Source organism: Lutjanus erythropterus, chromosome 8, assembly GCF_056507025.1.
Source record: "Lutjanus erythropterus isolate fLutEry1 chromosome 8, fLutEry1.hap2, whole genome shotgun sequence".
NCBI classification, from domain to species: Eukaryota; Metazoa; Chordata; class Actinopteri; order Lutjaniformes; family Lutjanidae; genus Lutjanus; species Lutjanus erythropterus.
Window position 1 is genome coordinate 9612035 of NC_139324.1, and position 11049 is coordinate 9623083.

General features: G+C 39.9%; 1 protein-coding gene across 1 annotated transcript; it reads right to left on the minus strand.

Moving 5' to 3' along the window:
- Nucleotides 1–2660: 2660 nt before the first annotated feature.
- On the minus strand, nucleotides 2661–4282 carry akap19 (A-kinase anchoring protein 19). Its single transcript, XM_084723974.1, has one exon. It carries the CDS (start codon nucleotides 4185–4187, stop codon nucleotides 3912–3914), a length of 276 nt encoding a protein of 91 aa, XP_084580100.1. The 5' UTR covers nucleotides 4188–4282; the 3' UTR covers nucleotides 2661–3911.
- Nucleotides 4283–11049: the final 6767 nt, after the last annotated feature.

The window sequence follows — 11049 nt, forward strand, 5'->3', positions numbered from 1 at the left end:
ATCAGATTAAGATTTAGGAATATGGCGTGTGGAGAACAGAGTGCTCTCTAATCTTTATGGTGTTCACAAACATGTTTGGGGGAAGACATAAAGAGATTCATCTGTCCGCACAGATTAGTGCAAGTTCTCTTTTATGTGTTGAGTTTTAGAGTGAGGGGATTTCAGATGATCAATCGTCACCATACAGATTGTAAACAGAGGCTTTGAAACGCCATTAACAAGGACTTTTTGAATGTGGCTGCTCTTGTACGGTTTCAGACAGCACTGGAACTGCGTCCCTATTGATTTGGCTTCCCAATTAAAATGTGAAACATTTACTGTTCTGGGAGAAGACTTGGGGAGAAGGCTAGTGGAGAGAATACCCTGCCACTGTTTTATATGGCTTATCAGCTTGGGTTGAAGTATTCTTCAGGTTCCTGCTATTAATGGTTTTTATTTCATTAATACAATGCTATTCAAAGCTATAGAGTGCTGCAGGGATGACGTATTTTTGTAGGCAAACCCACAAGTTAGCATCATGCTGGTTCCCTTGATGAAAAACCAATGGGATTTGTCTAATGGATTTTGGACTAATGCAGAAAATGACCTCAGAGGGAAATAAAGGTTTATGACATTTACAATCCTGACGAACTCCAATTTCATGATTTTTGTGCGTAAGTTAAAAGCTAATGAACAAACTACAGTATTGACATTTAATGTCCCCGACAACCTCCATAGTCTCATTAAACCACTTGTTAGCAATCACCTTTTTTAAAAAAACGCAAAACCTTCAAAATTCACATGTGGGGTATTTACTGACATATTTTATGTCGTAGAACAAAATGTAAAAATCTCTTAAAGGTGTAATACACTCAATTATTCAAAAATGGGTCATTGGAGCAAGTTGTTTTCCTCCTCCCCATTCTCGAAGCTCAGGCTGCTGGAACACTGCAGGAGCACAAGACAGGCGCAACATTACACTTTGACAGTGACAAGCAACAAGTCCTACACTGGAAGCTGACTGGCTGTTTATAACTCTGTCAGTTGTCTATCAATGTAAAGCTAAGCCTCTATCCAAAAACAAAAGCCCCACTGTGACTGGCTGCTTCACTACCTGCCAGACCATTAAGCCATTAACATATTGCTCAATTTAACTTTCATAAACATCGACTCCTCTAAAAAATCATTTACTATTTCTTACGACAAATAAACAGACACTAACTCATCTGCCAAACATTTAAAACAATTCAGTGTTAATTTTAGCCATATGTAAAGTCAATAAATGTGAAATGGTGCAGCGTACAGAATCACACAGGAAAGAACAATATGGACGTTCTGCATCAGAGTGGAAATTTCAAAGGAAAACAGCTGGCTGTAGCCTTGTTGTCATAGAATTGTAACTTAGCATATGTCCTAAATCTCTGATGACATATTATGGTCATTTTATGGTTTAGTATTGTAAATATGTTTAGGGGTACAACTAACAATTATTTTCATAGTCAGTTAAATGGTTGATTATTTTCTCAATTAATCGATTAGTAGTTGTATGTAAAATGTCAGAAAATGGTGAAAAATGTTGGTCGGTGTTTCCCATACCCAAAGATGATGTCCTCAAATGCCTCATTTTACTCACAACCTAAAGATGTTCAGTTTACTGTCGTAGAGGAGTTAAAAAAACAAAAAATATTCACAAATTACGAAACTGAAATCAGAGAAAGTTGACTTTTTCTTTCCAAAAATTATTCAAACCGATCAATCGATTATCAAAATAGTTGGCAATTAATTCAATAATTAATTAATTAATAATCAATTAATCACTGTAGCCTTAAATATTTTATACATTTTTCCTTTAAGACACAAAAAGACTTAAGAATTCATGAGTATGGATATTTACTAGGGGTGTGAGGATACATCAGTCTGAATAGAAATATCGATTCAGTGTTTAACAATCCAATATGATTGATGCAAAGTGAAAATATCTATCTATGTCATCTTCTTTAAGATTTTATTTTTAAACTCCCATGGCATGTCTGTGCTACAAATGCCTGGAAGAGCTCAGTCATAAAACTGCTGATTTATAAATTAGTTGATGTTGTGACTTGATGTAAGTGGAACTGAATGTGATAAACTGACACATGATATCATCTCATATTGATGGCAGGCCCCTGAATTTAATCTAATCAAAACCCTATGGTAAGAGACTTTGTGAGATCATTGTATTGTTGTCCAAAGAATCGATATAATATTGTATTGTAATGCAACTTGATTTACACCCCTAGTATTTACTGGTGCATTTTATGTTGTAGAACATAATGTAAAGATCTATTAATCTTGTACATTAAAAACCCATTGACTTCAATTAAGAGAATGGAACCGGAGGTGCTAAAATGCTAACTCATTTCCAGCTTTTAGGACTCATTCCTGCAGCACTCTATTCTTACTGCAAACAGCTGTGTGGCAGTTAAAGTGTCCTCATCAGTGCTCTTCAGCAGAGCCTAGCAAGCCATGCGACTTGAATTTTGGGTAAATCCCAATGACATCAGTTAGAGTGCCTGTGCACAAATCTGCACCATCTGACTTCTGAGGCCTTGGCCTTCAGCTACACCCCCCCACCACCACCACCTCCCTGCCCCTGTCCAGTGCACAAAGACCAGACATGGATAATGCCCCCCCCCCCCCCCCCGATATAAATCACACAGTATAAAACAATTAACCTAAACTGTGTTGGGCCCATAGTAACATTCATTAAGGACTTTGGCGGTTTTAAACCCCTATTCCAAATATATCTCCTCTGTCCCCTGGTATGTATCATTGCCCTCTGTTCTGGAGCAGGACACTATTTTAAGAAGTTGGATATATACTAGATTGAAATGTTGTGGGTTTCCAGGTTTGCATATTTGTGCTGTTGTCCTCTGTAGGGCAGATGGCAGTATTTCTCTGTTAGGCATTGTACAATGACACAATGTTGACAAAAAGAACTAGGCCTACAACATTTTTGTTTTTTAACAACAGTTCTGTTGACAACATAAATCCTTTCTGAAAAGTGTGTCAATCCTTTCTCATGCCCTGCTTTCTCTGCAGCCGAGAGACCAGTGGGTCCCCTGTGATCTGGGTCCTAATGTCAAAGTTCCCAATCTGTGACTTGTACATACAGAATATCCGCAAGGGCAGGAAATACACCATTCGGGCGCATAATTTCCTGGACCCATTTTGAGGACCCTGCCTGCGGTCGAGGCTGCCTAATGGCAGTGAGATGAGCAGAGCTGAGGAAGACACTCCTCGTTGCCGCTCAGCCCCGGGATCTCCAGGGAGGCCATTAAGGAGCAGCCTGAGGAGCCTTTTGTCTGGCCAGAAGGAGCCGGACAGCTGGGTGTGTTTCTGACCTGATGAGGGTTTTCAAGTGTGAGCCATCACCAAATGAAGGGATCTATTAATAACCTCCTCCGTTAAGAGGAGAGAATCTTGGCCCTGGGTCAGCATTGATGGACGGGGTAGACTTTCACTGGCAAGGAGGGACGTTACGATTGCAGGCAATATCTGATAGGATTTCTTGCTTTGCGTTATAGGCCCAGCCACAGAGAGCCAACACCTACCAGGAGAGGGGACAAATAAGGTCTGAGAAAGACGATATCCAACTGAAGGCATTCCACTTCAGCTAGGCTCCAGCTTTGATACAAATCATCACAGGAACGTGGACAGGATCAGAGCGCTTTGGTCGCTTTGGAGGAGGGTTTTTAGGCTCAATCCAAGTATAATCCAATCCTAAAGTAGGTCAGAACTGATTTACTGACAGCTCATTCATATTCCTGCACACAGCAGGAAGGATTCATTCTGAATGAAGGTGTCAGAGACTATTGGCCTTGTTTAACCACATGTAAAACCTCCAGTGTCAAGGTCAAGGCAGGCCCAGCTTGAGTGAAACCCCTCCCATGTCATGGCACATCACATTCAATGTAGGGGATGTCGCTGTAGCGGCGGTCTACCTCCACCCACTGCTGCACAGCCCGCACCACGATCTCCTCGGAGAGCCTCTGGGCATACTCCAGCAGCACTGGGTTGACCTGAGGCGAGCTCTCCAAGGAACCCACCTCTGACTGAACCAAGTAAGCTTTCTCACCCCTTGACCCCTTGGCTTTGCCCTCTGCCTTCTCTGTGGAGTTTGCATTCTGGGCTGCAGAGTCGCTCTTCTTGGATTTAACACACCCCATACTCTGCAGGATGTGGCATTGATTTAGCAGCAGTTAGGTGCAGAAGTCTTCGGTTAGATTTCTAACTGTGTTTTCATTTTGATTCTAGAGGTGAGTGGTCAGTACATCCCAGAGGCGACTCTGTGCTTCCCCTCGACTTCTCTCTGCCGCAGTCGCCTTCGTAGTCCTGTCATCCACTCCCGCTCTCATCCATGTCTGAGTGCCAACATGCGTGACGATCAGTATTACACAGCAGAGGGTGATGATCTGGAGGGCAGTGGGGGGCGACCAGCTAGGAGGCCCATCCCTGTGCGGGTCTGGCGGCGTTGGAACGGTCAGTCCTGCTCTCTTGACGACCAGAACTCATCCCTTCCGCAACTGCAGAGAGAAAGAGAGATTTGGAGGGGGGGTGATTTCAGTGATTTATTTCCCATCAGAGGCAGCCTACAAATAAGCAGATGGCGGGAACGAGGAAAGGATTGTGAACGATTTTCACAGTGGCTGTGGCGACTGCGTGACCCCGGCTCCAGTGGCTGGCACGGGGTCGAGGCCTCACCTCTGTGGGTCATTTCTAAACATGCTCTGCTCCCCTGCACATCAACTGTGTTACTCATTCACGCCCCCCCAACCCCCCACTCCTCTACATCACAGTGTTTTATGACTCAATCCCACGGCCTATTTTGTACTGCATGACACAGGGACGTCTGTCTCTAGCTTGAGTGCGCTGATGCTGTTTTGTTGTAAGCCTGTCTCCCATCTGTTCCACTAACCGAGCCTTGCAGCCTGATTCACAGTGACAGCTCCTTCTCTAGGACTACAGGCCTTGGACATGTGCTTCATTCAGAAAGCTGCATGCTGTAGTCTGTCTCCACAACACGCAGGCCATGAATGATTGATGCAGAGCGGGGTGTCTCCCTGTGAGTACAAACAACATTTGGAGGTGCAGGAGTCTGAACTGTCACAAAGCCCTCTGCCACATCACATATTATGTTAATGAATTATGTTAATGGAATTTAATGATTGCCTTAATATTACTGTGCACCAAACTGTGGGAGCATCCATTAGCTGTCACACAGACTCATGGGATTTGGATTAAACCTGATAACAGACTTATTTCAACAGCACAGTGCAAACAAACCTGCCCTGAGCCTCAATGCAAACATCTCTGTGCCAGCGGAAGATTAAACTGTACATGTCAATACAATACTGTGCTGCTGTGATCCTGTAGAGGTGTACCTACTTTGAACAGAGTGTGTAGAAAGCGTCAGGTTTCTCTCCATTCCACCAAAAACACCCAAGGGACAGAAGAAATCACCCAAGGTCGTTCAAGTGAATAATAATCCGGACATCATGAGCTGTCGCGCCGGTTCTTCTGCCCTCTTCTCAGCTCCTCCAGCAGCATCCGAGTAATTTGAACTTGACACTTGAATGGTGACGTTGTGAAGACACATCCAAAAAAGAAATATCTCCCAAGTTGCTGCTGCTGATCGTTGGTTTTGGTCACTGCAGGATGAAGCGCTCTGCTCCAGATCTCTAAATAATCTCTGAAGAGAAACAGAAATCCCACTATGCTGCTGCTGCTGCCGCTGGAGCAGACGGCGTCCCTGTTGCCTTCACGTCGGTCTGCAACGACTGAAGCTCCCCAGCAGAGAGCAGATCACAGGTCTGCACTGACTCCACGGCAATTACCGATCTGCAGCGGTGCTCAGGAGGAGAGCGAGTTCGGCCGCTGCGCACTGATAGCGGCTCTGCTCTGCTCAGTGCACCGCCGCGGGCTGAAGCAACACCACCATCTGGTGGCCACACTGAGATACTGCACCGAAAATGATCACTGATCTGTGTTTTCAGCAGTGGTGGGGAAATTATTTAAAGCTACTACAAGACATTTTTATGAACGCTCATTTCAGCCAGTGAAAGTAAAAAAAAAAAACTTCTCCATGTTAAGTCATAATTATTTAAAAAAGTCAAAATTATGAAATAAAAAATTGAAATTATGAGTTTAAAAGTCCTAATCGTGAGATAAAAAGTTATAATTATGAGATAAATAATCCAAATTATGAGATACATTTTTTTCACTTTTTATCTCATAATTTCGACTTTTTAATATTAGGAGTATGACTTTTTATATATTAAAATTTTACTTACCATAGTGATTTTTTTCTTTCACTGGCAGAAACGGACTTCCATATATTTTTAACTGGTTATGAAACTGTCTCAATTTAATACTGACGCCTTTACATGATCTACATAAGCAGACCATCCACATCCACAAGAAGTACAGCTATTTCTATGTAGTTTATAATCTAATGGCTGCTACAGGGTCAGATTCTCCTTGAAATCAGCCTGTGTTTACAATTTCCCAGTCAAAGTTACAGTGAGTAGTTAAAAAGAAGCAAGTGGACATTTTTACTCAGATTATTTAATTTCTGACATCTTATTTTGTCTTATTGGGTCAGTTACGGAAGCCCATTTCTGACAGTGAAAGAGAATAATATCCCCATGGCAAGTCATAATTGATAAAAAATAATAATAATAATAATAATAATAATTTAAAAAAAAAATTATAATTATGACATAAAAATTCAAAATTATAAATGTGATAAAAAAATGACTTTTTATCTCTATTCATAATCATGATATTTTTTCATTTTTAGCATTCTAGCACCCAAATGGGAATTAGCCTTATCTTAAATTAGTTCAAGAAGGCTACAGTAACTTTTTATTTTAAATAATTATCCATAATCAGTGTATTCCCTACAGTAGATGCCAGTCTATGCAGCAATGTACTGCTGTGGAAAGGGTCAGCAGTAAAACATACAATAGGCACTTAACAAAAGGCCCACCTAGGCGTGATAACCACCATCTACTGTGGGTGATATGGAAACTTTTTATATCTATACGTGATTAAAATAAATATTTTATATAATACTTATTAATCTAATTATTATTGATGATAATACTTGTTGTATTTTCCGAAATAATTAAAAATCCAAAAGTTACGCCTGATTTATAACAAAGTCGTTGAATTAAAGTAAAATGAAAACACAAAGAATCGTATTTGAAAAATATACATTTCATTTAAGATGTCAAACACAGATTTCTGAATTTTATATAAAAAGTTGTAATATTGTTGGATAATATAAAGAAATATTTATAAAGTGTGTTTACTTTCAACTTCATGTGCAATGTTACTACATGTATTACTTTTCAGTATCACTGCCAACAGTACCTTCAACATCACTGCCACTACTACTTTTTCTATTTTCACAGTATGATAGCCATATATTGTGCCATTTGGACTGTCAGATTTCATCAGGAGATTAATTAATCAATTAATATTAAATAATTAATTAGATATTAATTATTTTTATTTTCCTAGTGTGAATAAATTGCATTCATATCGGTCTTGAAGAATCTTAAAACATTTTAACTTGCTGAAACCTGCAAAAAAAATCCTTGTATTAAATAAGTGAAACCAAAACTTTTTTATTTTATTTTATTTTATTTTATTTTATTTTATTTTATTTTATTTTATTTGACTGGGACAATGCACAGCTACTTAGCTGCACCAGAGTTAGCTGTAAGCTCATTTTAAACATAATTACAAGACATATTCATGATACGATGACTTCAGCAATAACAATAGCAAGACCACACAGCATCAAGACACTGCAACAATAATAACAGCAACAATACAATCTCGCACCATGAAAAAGAAACTACACCATTAAGACAGCTCGACAACAACAACAACGACAATAAAACATTAAAATACAACAAGATTTCATAATATTAGACCAAGTGTTTGTGTCATGGGTACATGATTGGGTTGATTTTAGCCATGATCTCATCTTGAATTAAAACACATACATGCTGTCATTAATCGTTACCTCTGGTATAAAAATCTACAGATAATTTAAAAAACAAAACAAAGAATAAGCATAGTAGCTTTCTGCCATCTGTGTGTGTGACTGGGTGAAAGAGAGAGCTGTGGATTAAAGCACTGCATGGATGCCGTTCATTTAGGCGTCAGTGAGTTTTCCATTCCTGCAGCAAACAGGGCTGTCGGTCCTAATCTGAGTCACTGTCATCAGCCCAGACTGGGAGCTCAATCCAGCTGCTCCTGGTTGAGAGAGCTGTGTCCTCGTGGCTGTCCTCACAGTTACACTTCTGCCTCTTCATACTTATGTGCGCTGTGTCGTCCTCTTCCCTGATCCTCTTTGAGGGGGAGCTGAGGCCCAAAGTGAAGGGAGCTGACTCTTCTCAACTTTGTGAGAGCTTGAGGAGGTGGTCCCGCTCACTGCCCAGCAGCAGATCAAAACAGCCACAGACATAAAAACATAGACGCTGCACTGGCCTTTGGATCATATGTCAGCATCACTGCCGTTTTCATTAGGTCGAGACTGACATGTGACCAAATACATGTAAACAAGGGAATTGTGGTTTCCTGGATAAAAAGCTCTATAACATTTATTTCTCAACTGATTTCAGTGAGTGATGTTATATTCAATGGTTTATGATCTACATAGAGTAGGAAAAACATTTTCTAATTTATAGAAGATCACAAAGATCCTTTAATATAATACCCATCACTAAGACTGATTGAGAAATAAATAAATAATAAAGTGCATTTAATCCAGGACACCACAGCTCCCCCATTTACTTATTTTTGTTCACACAGCAATCTTGACCAAATGAAAATGGCGTGGGTGCACGATCCAAAGGCCACTGCAGCGTTTACATAGACTATATATGGCTGTTACCATCTGCTGCTGGGCAACAAGCATGACCACCTCCAGAAGGTCTAACTCAGCTTCACAAAGGTGGGGAGAGTCAGCACCCTTCACCTTGAGCCTCAGCTTCTCCTCAAAGAGGATTAGGTATAAAGGTCATTTCACAACGGTTTTGTACAACGAAAACAAAGCTTTAGTCCAGTCATGCTTAACACATATATCATATATATGGATAATGAAACCAGGACAGAATAGGAAAACTATTTAATAAAACAAAACACTATATACAGTAATTTATATACATATACACACATAAACCCAGGAAATAATTCTGCAATTACAAAAATATGATAATCAAAATTTTAAAATAATTCTGAATTGTTTCATTAGCAACAATCCAAGTAAGAGTAACTACAACTGCACTGCACATATCACAAAACATCCAACACACATCAGGCTCTTTTAACAGCAATATACTGTACAGTTCTGCCTCTGTTATTTTCAACAGAGGGACAATCTGCATTCATCAGACACTTTGTGATGAAAAACTTGTACCGATATTGTGCTGACCCTTTGTACAATGATGGAAATTCAGACAATGAAAATTACAAGTATTCTCACTAATATGGCAGAAGAGTTTGAGTTATTTCATAACTGAAAATATAAGCCTGTTTTACACACTAAGGCTACCAAAAGCAAAGTATCAAAGTATGCACACTTTTCAATACCTTATGTTTAAATAGCATCAGAAGTACCAACTGACAGCAGGGGGGATAAGGAAACAGACGGGACTGGATGAACGTCATACAACTGGCAGACACAACGTGCATTGTATTATGTGCGTAATGACGCACAGTGAGCCATGGGTACACTGATTATGCAAAACCAACAACAGGGCTTCTCCAAGAACTTTTGTGTAGATTAAACTATTAGTTTAAGTCACTGTTGTTCCAGTTAGTTATGACTGAACACAACAAAGACAGTCATCGTTTGCTTCATCGTTCACAATCAAACAACGCGAGAGAAAGCAGCAGGGCTTAAAGTTTTCAGGCAACAGGCCTGATTTCAGGCAAAGGCCCATTTTAAATGGAATAAGATACTAACTTCAACACACTGGCCACACTTCCGCCCAGGAAACTTTCCATGGGCACATTTTCTTGTGGTTTAAATCTCGGAGAACGTGCCTGGTTCGCGCACTGACGTCCTCGAGCTCGGAGCCCACAGTTCCATCGTCTCCATGGAGAGCAAGTAAATAGATTTTGTGCATTTTATGAAATTAAGCCCAGTCACCATGTTTCTTTCTGAAATTTCGATGCAAAATTTGAACAATTTCAGACCCTCAAACCAAAATAACACTGCTTTCAAATCACTACAGGAATTGTTGATAGACTCCACACCTGTCCCAGGAAATTTAAGACATTCTGTCTAGAAATAACAATTCTACACGGACAAATCGTCCATGAAAGTCTATTTTCACTTCATCCAATGTGGGCCTAATGTGAACTGTCCACCTCAAATTCAACAGCTTACACTGATTTCTGTACTGATAAAACCTGATTTTAAAGGGATGTTTTAATGAACCAGTTATTAAAACTGATTCAATCATACATCTCTTTAAAATAATAATAAATCTAAAAGCTGTCCTACCTTCAAGATGAACGTCTATAGAGTCTATAGAGAACCCCTCAGCAGGTGTCCCTCACCGATCAGTGGTCTCCTGAGGGTCGTCTTCAGCCTCTACAGTTTCCCACAACAGTAATCCAGCAGTTTAGTTTTTCCAACAAGATCCGCTTTCCAATAGTTTCCTTTCCGAGAGAGATTCTCCAGGAGAGTTTTGAAGAGTTTCACTGTTTGGGTTTTCTGCAGGTCAACAGGTCAACTCGTGTCAAAATCCAAGTGAGAATTAAAATCATCTGCAGGCCTTTATATACCTGAGTCCCGGTGAGGTCATCATTCTGTATCCATGACAATGCTCGTGCGTGCGTGCGTGCGTGCGTGCGTGCGTTTTGTACAGTGTTTCAAATAACACGTACACACACACACGCACATACACTATTTATTATGAAACATTAAATATAATATAGAGAATAATAATAAATAAAAAATAGTTTTATTTATTTATTTTTTTTCCAGTGATTTGTTTTCTATTC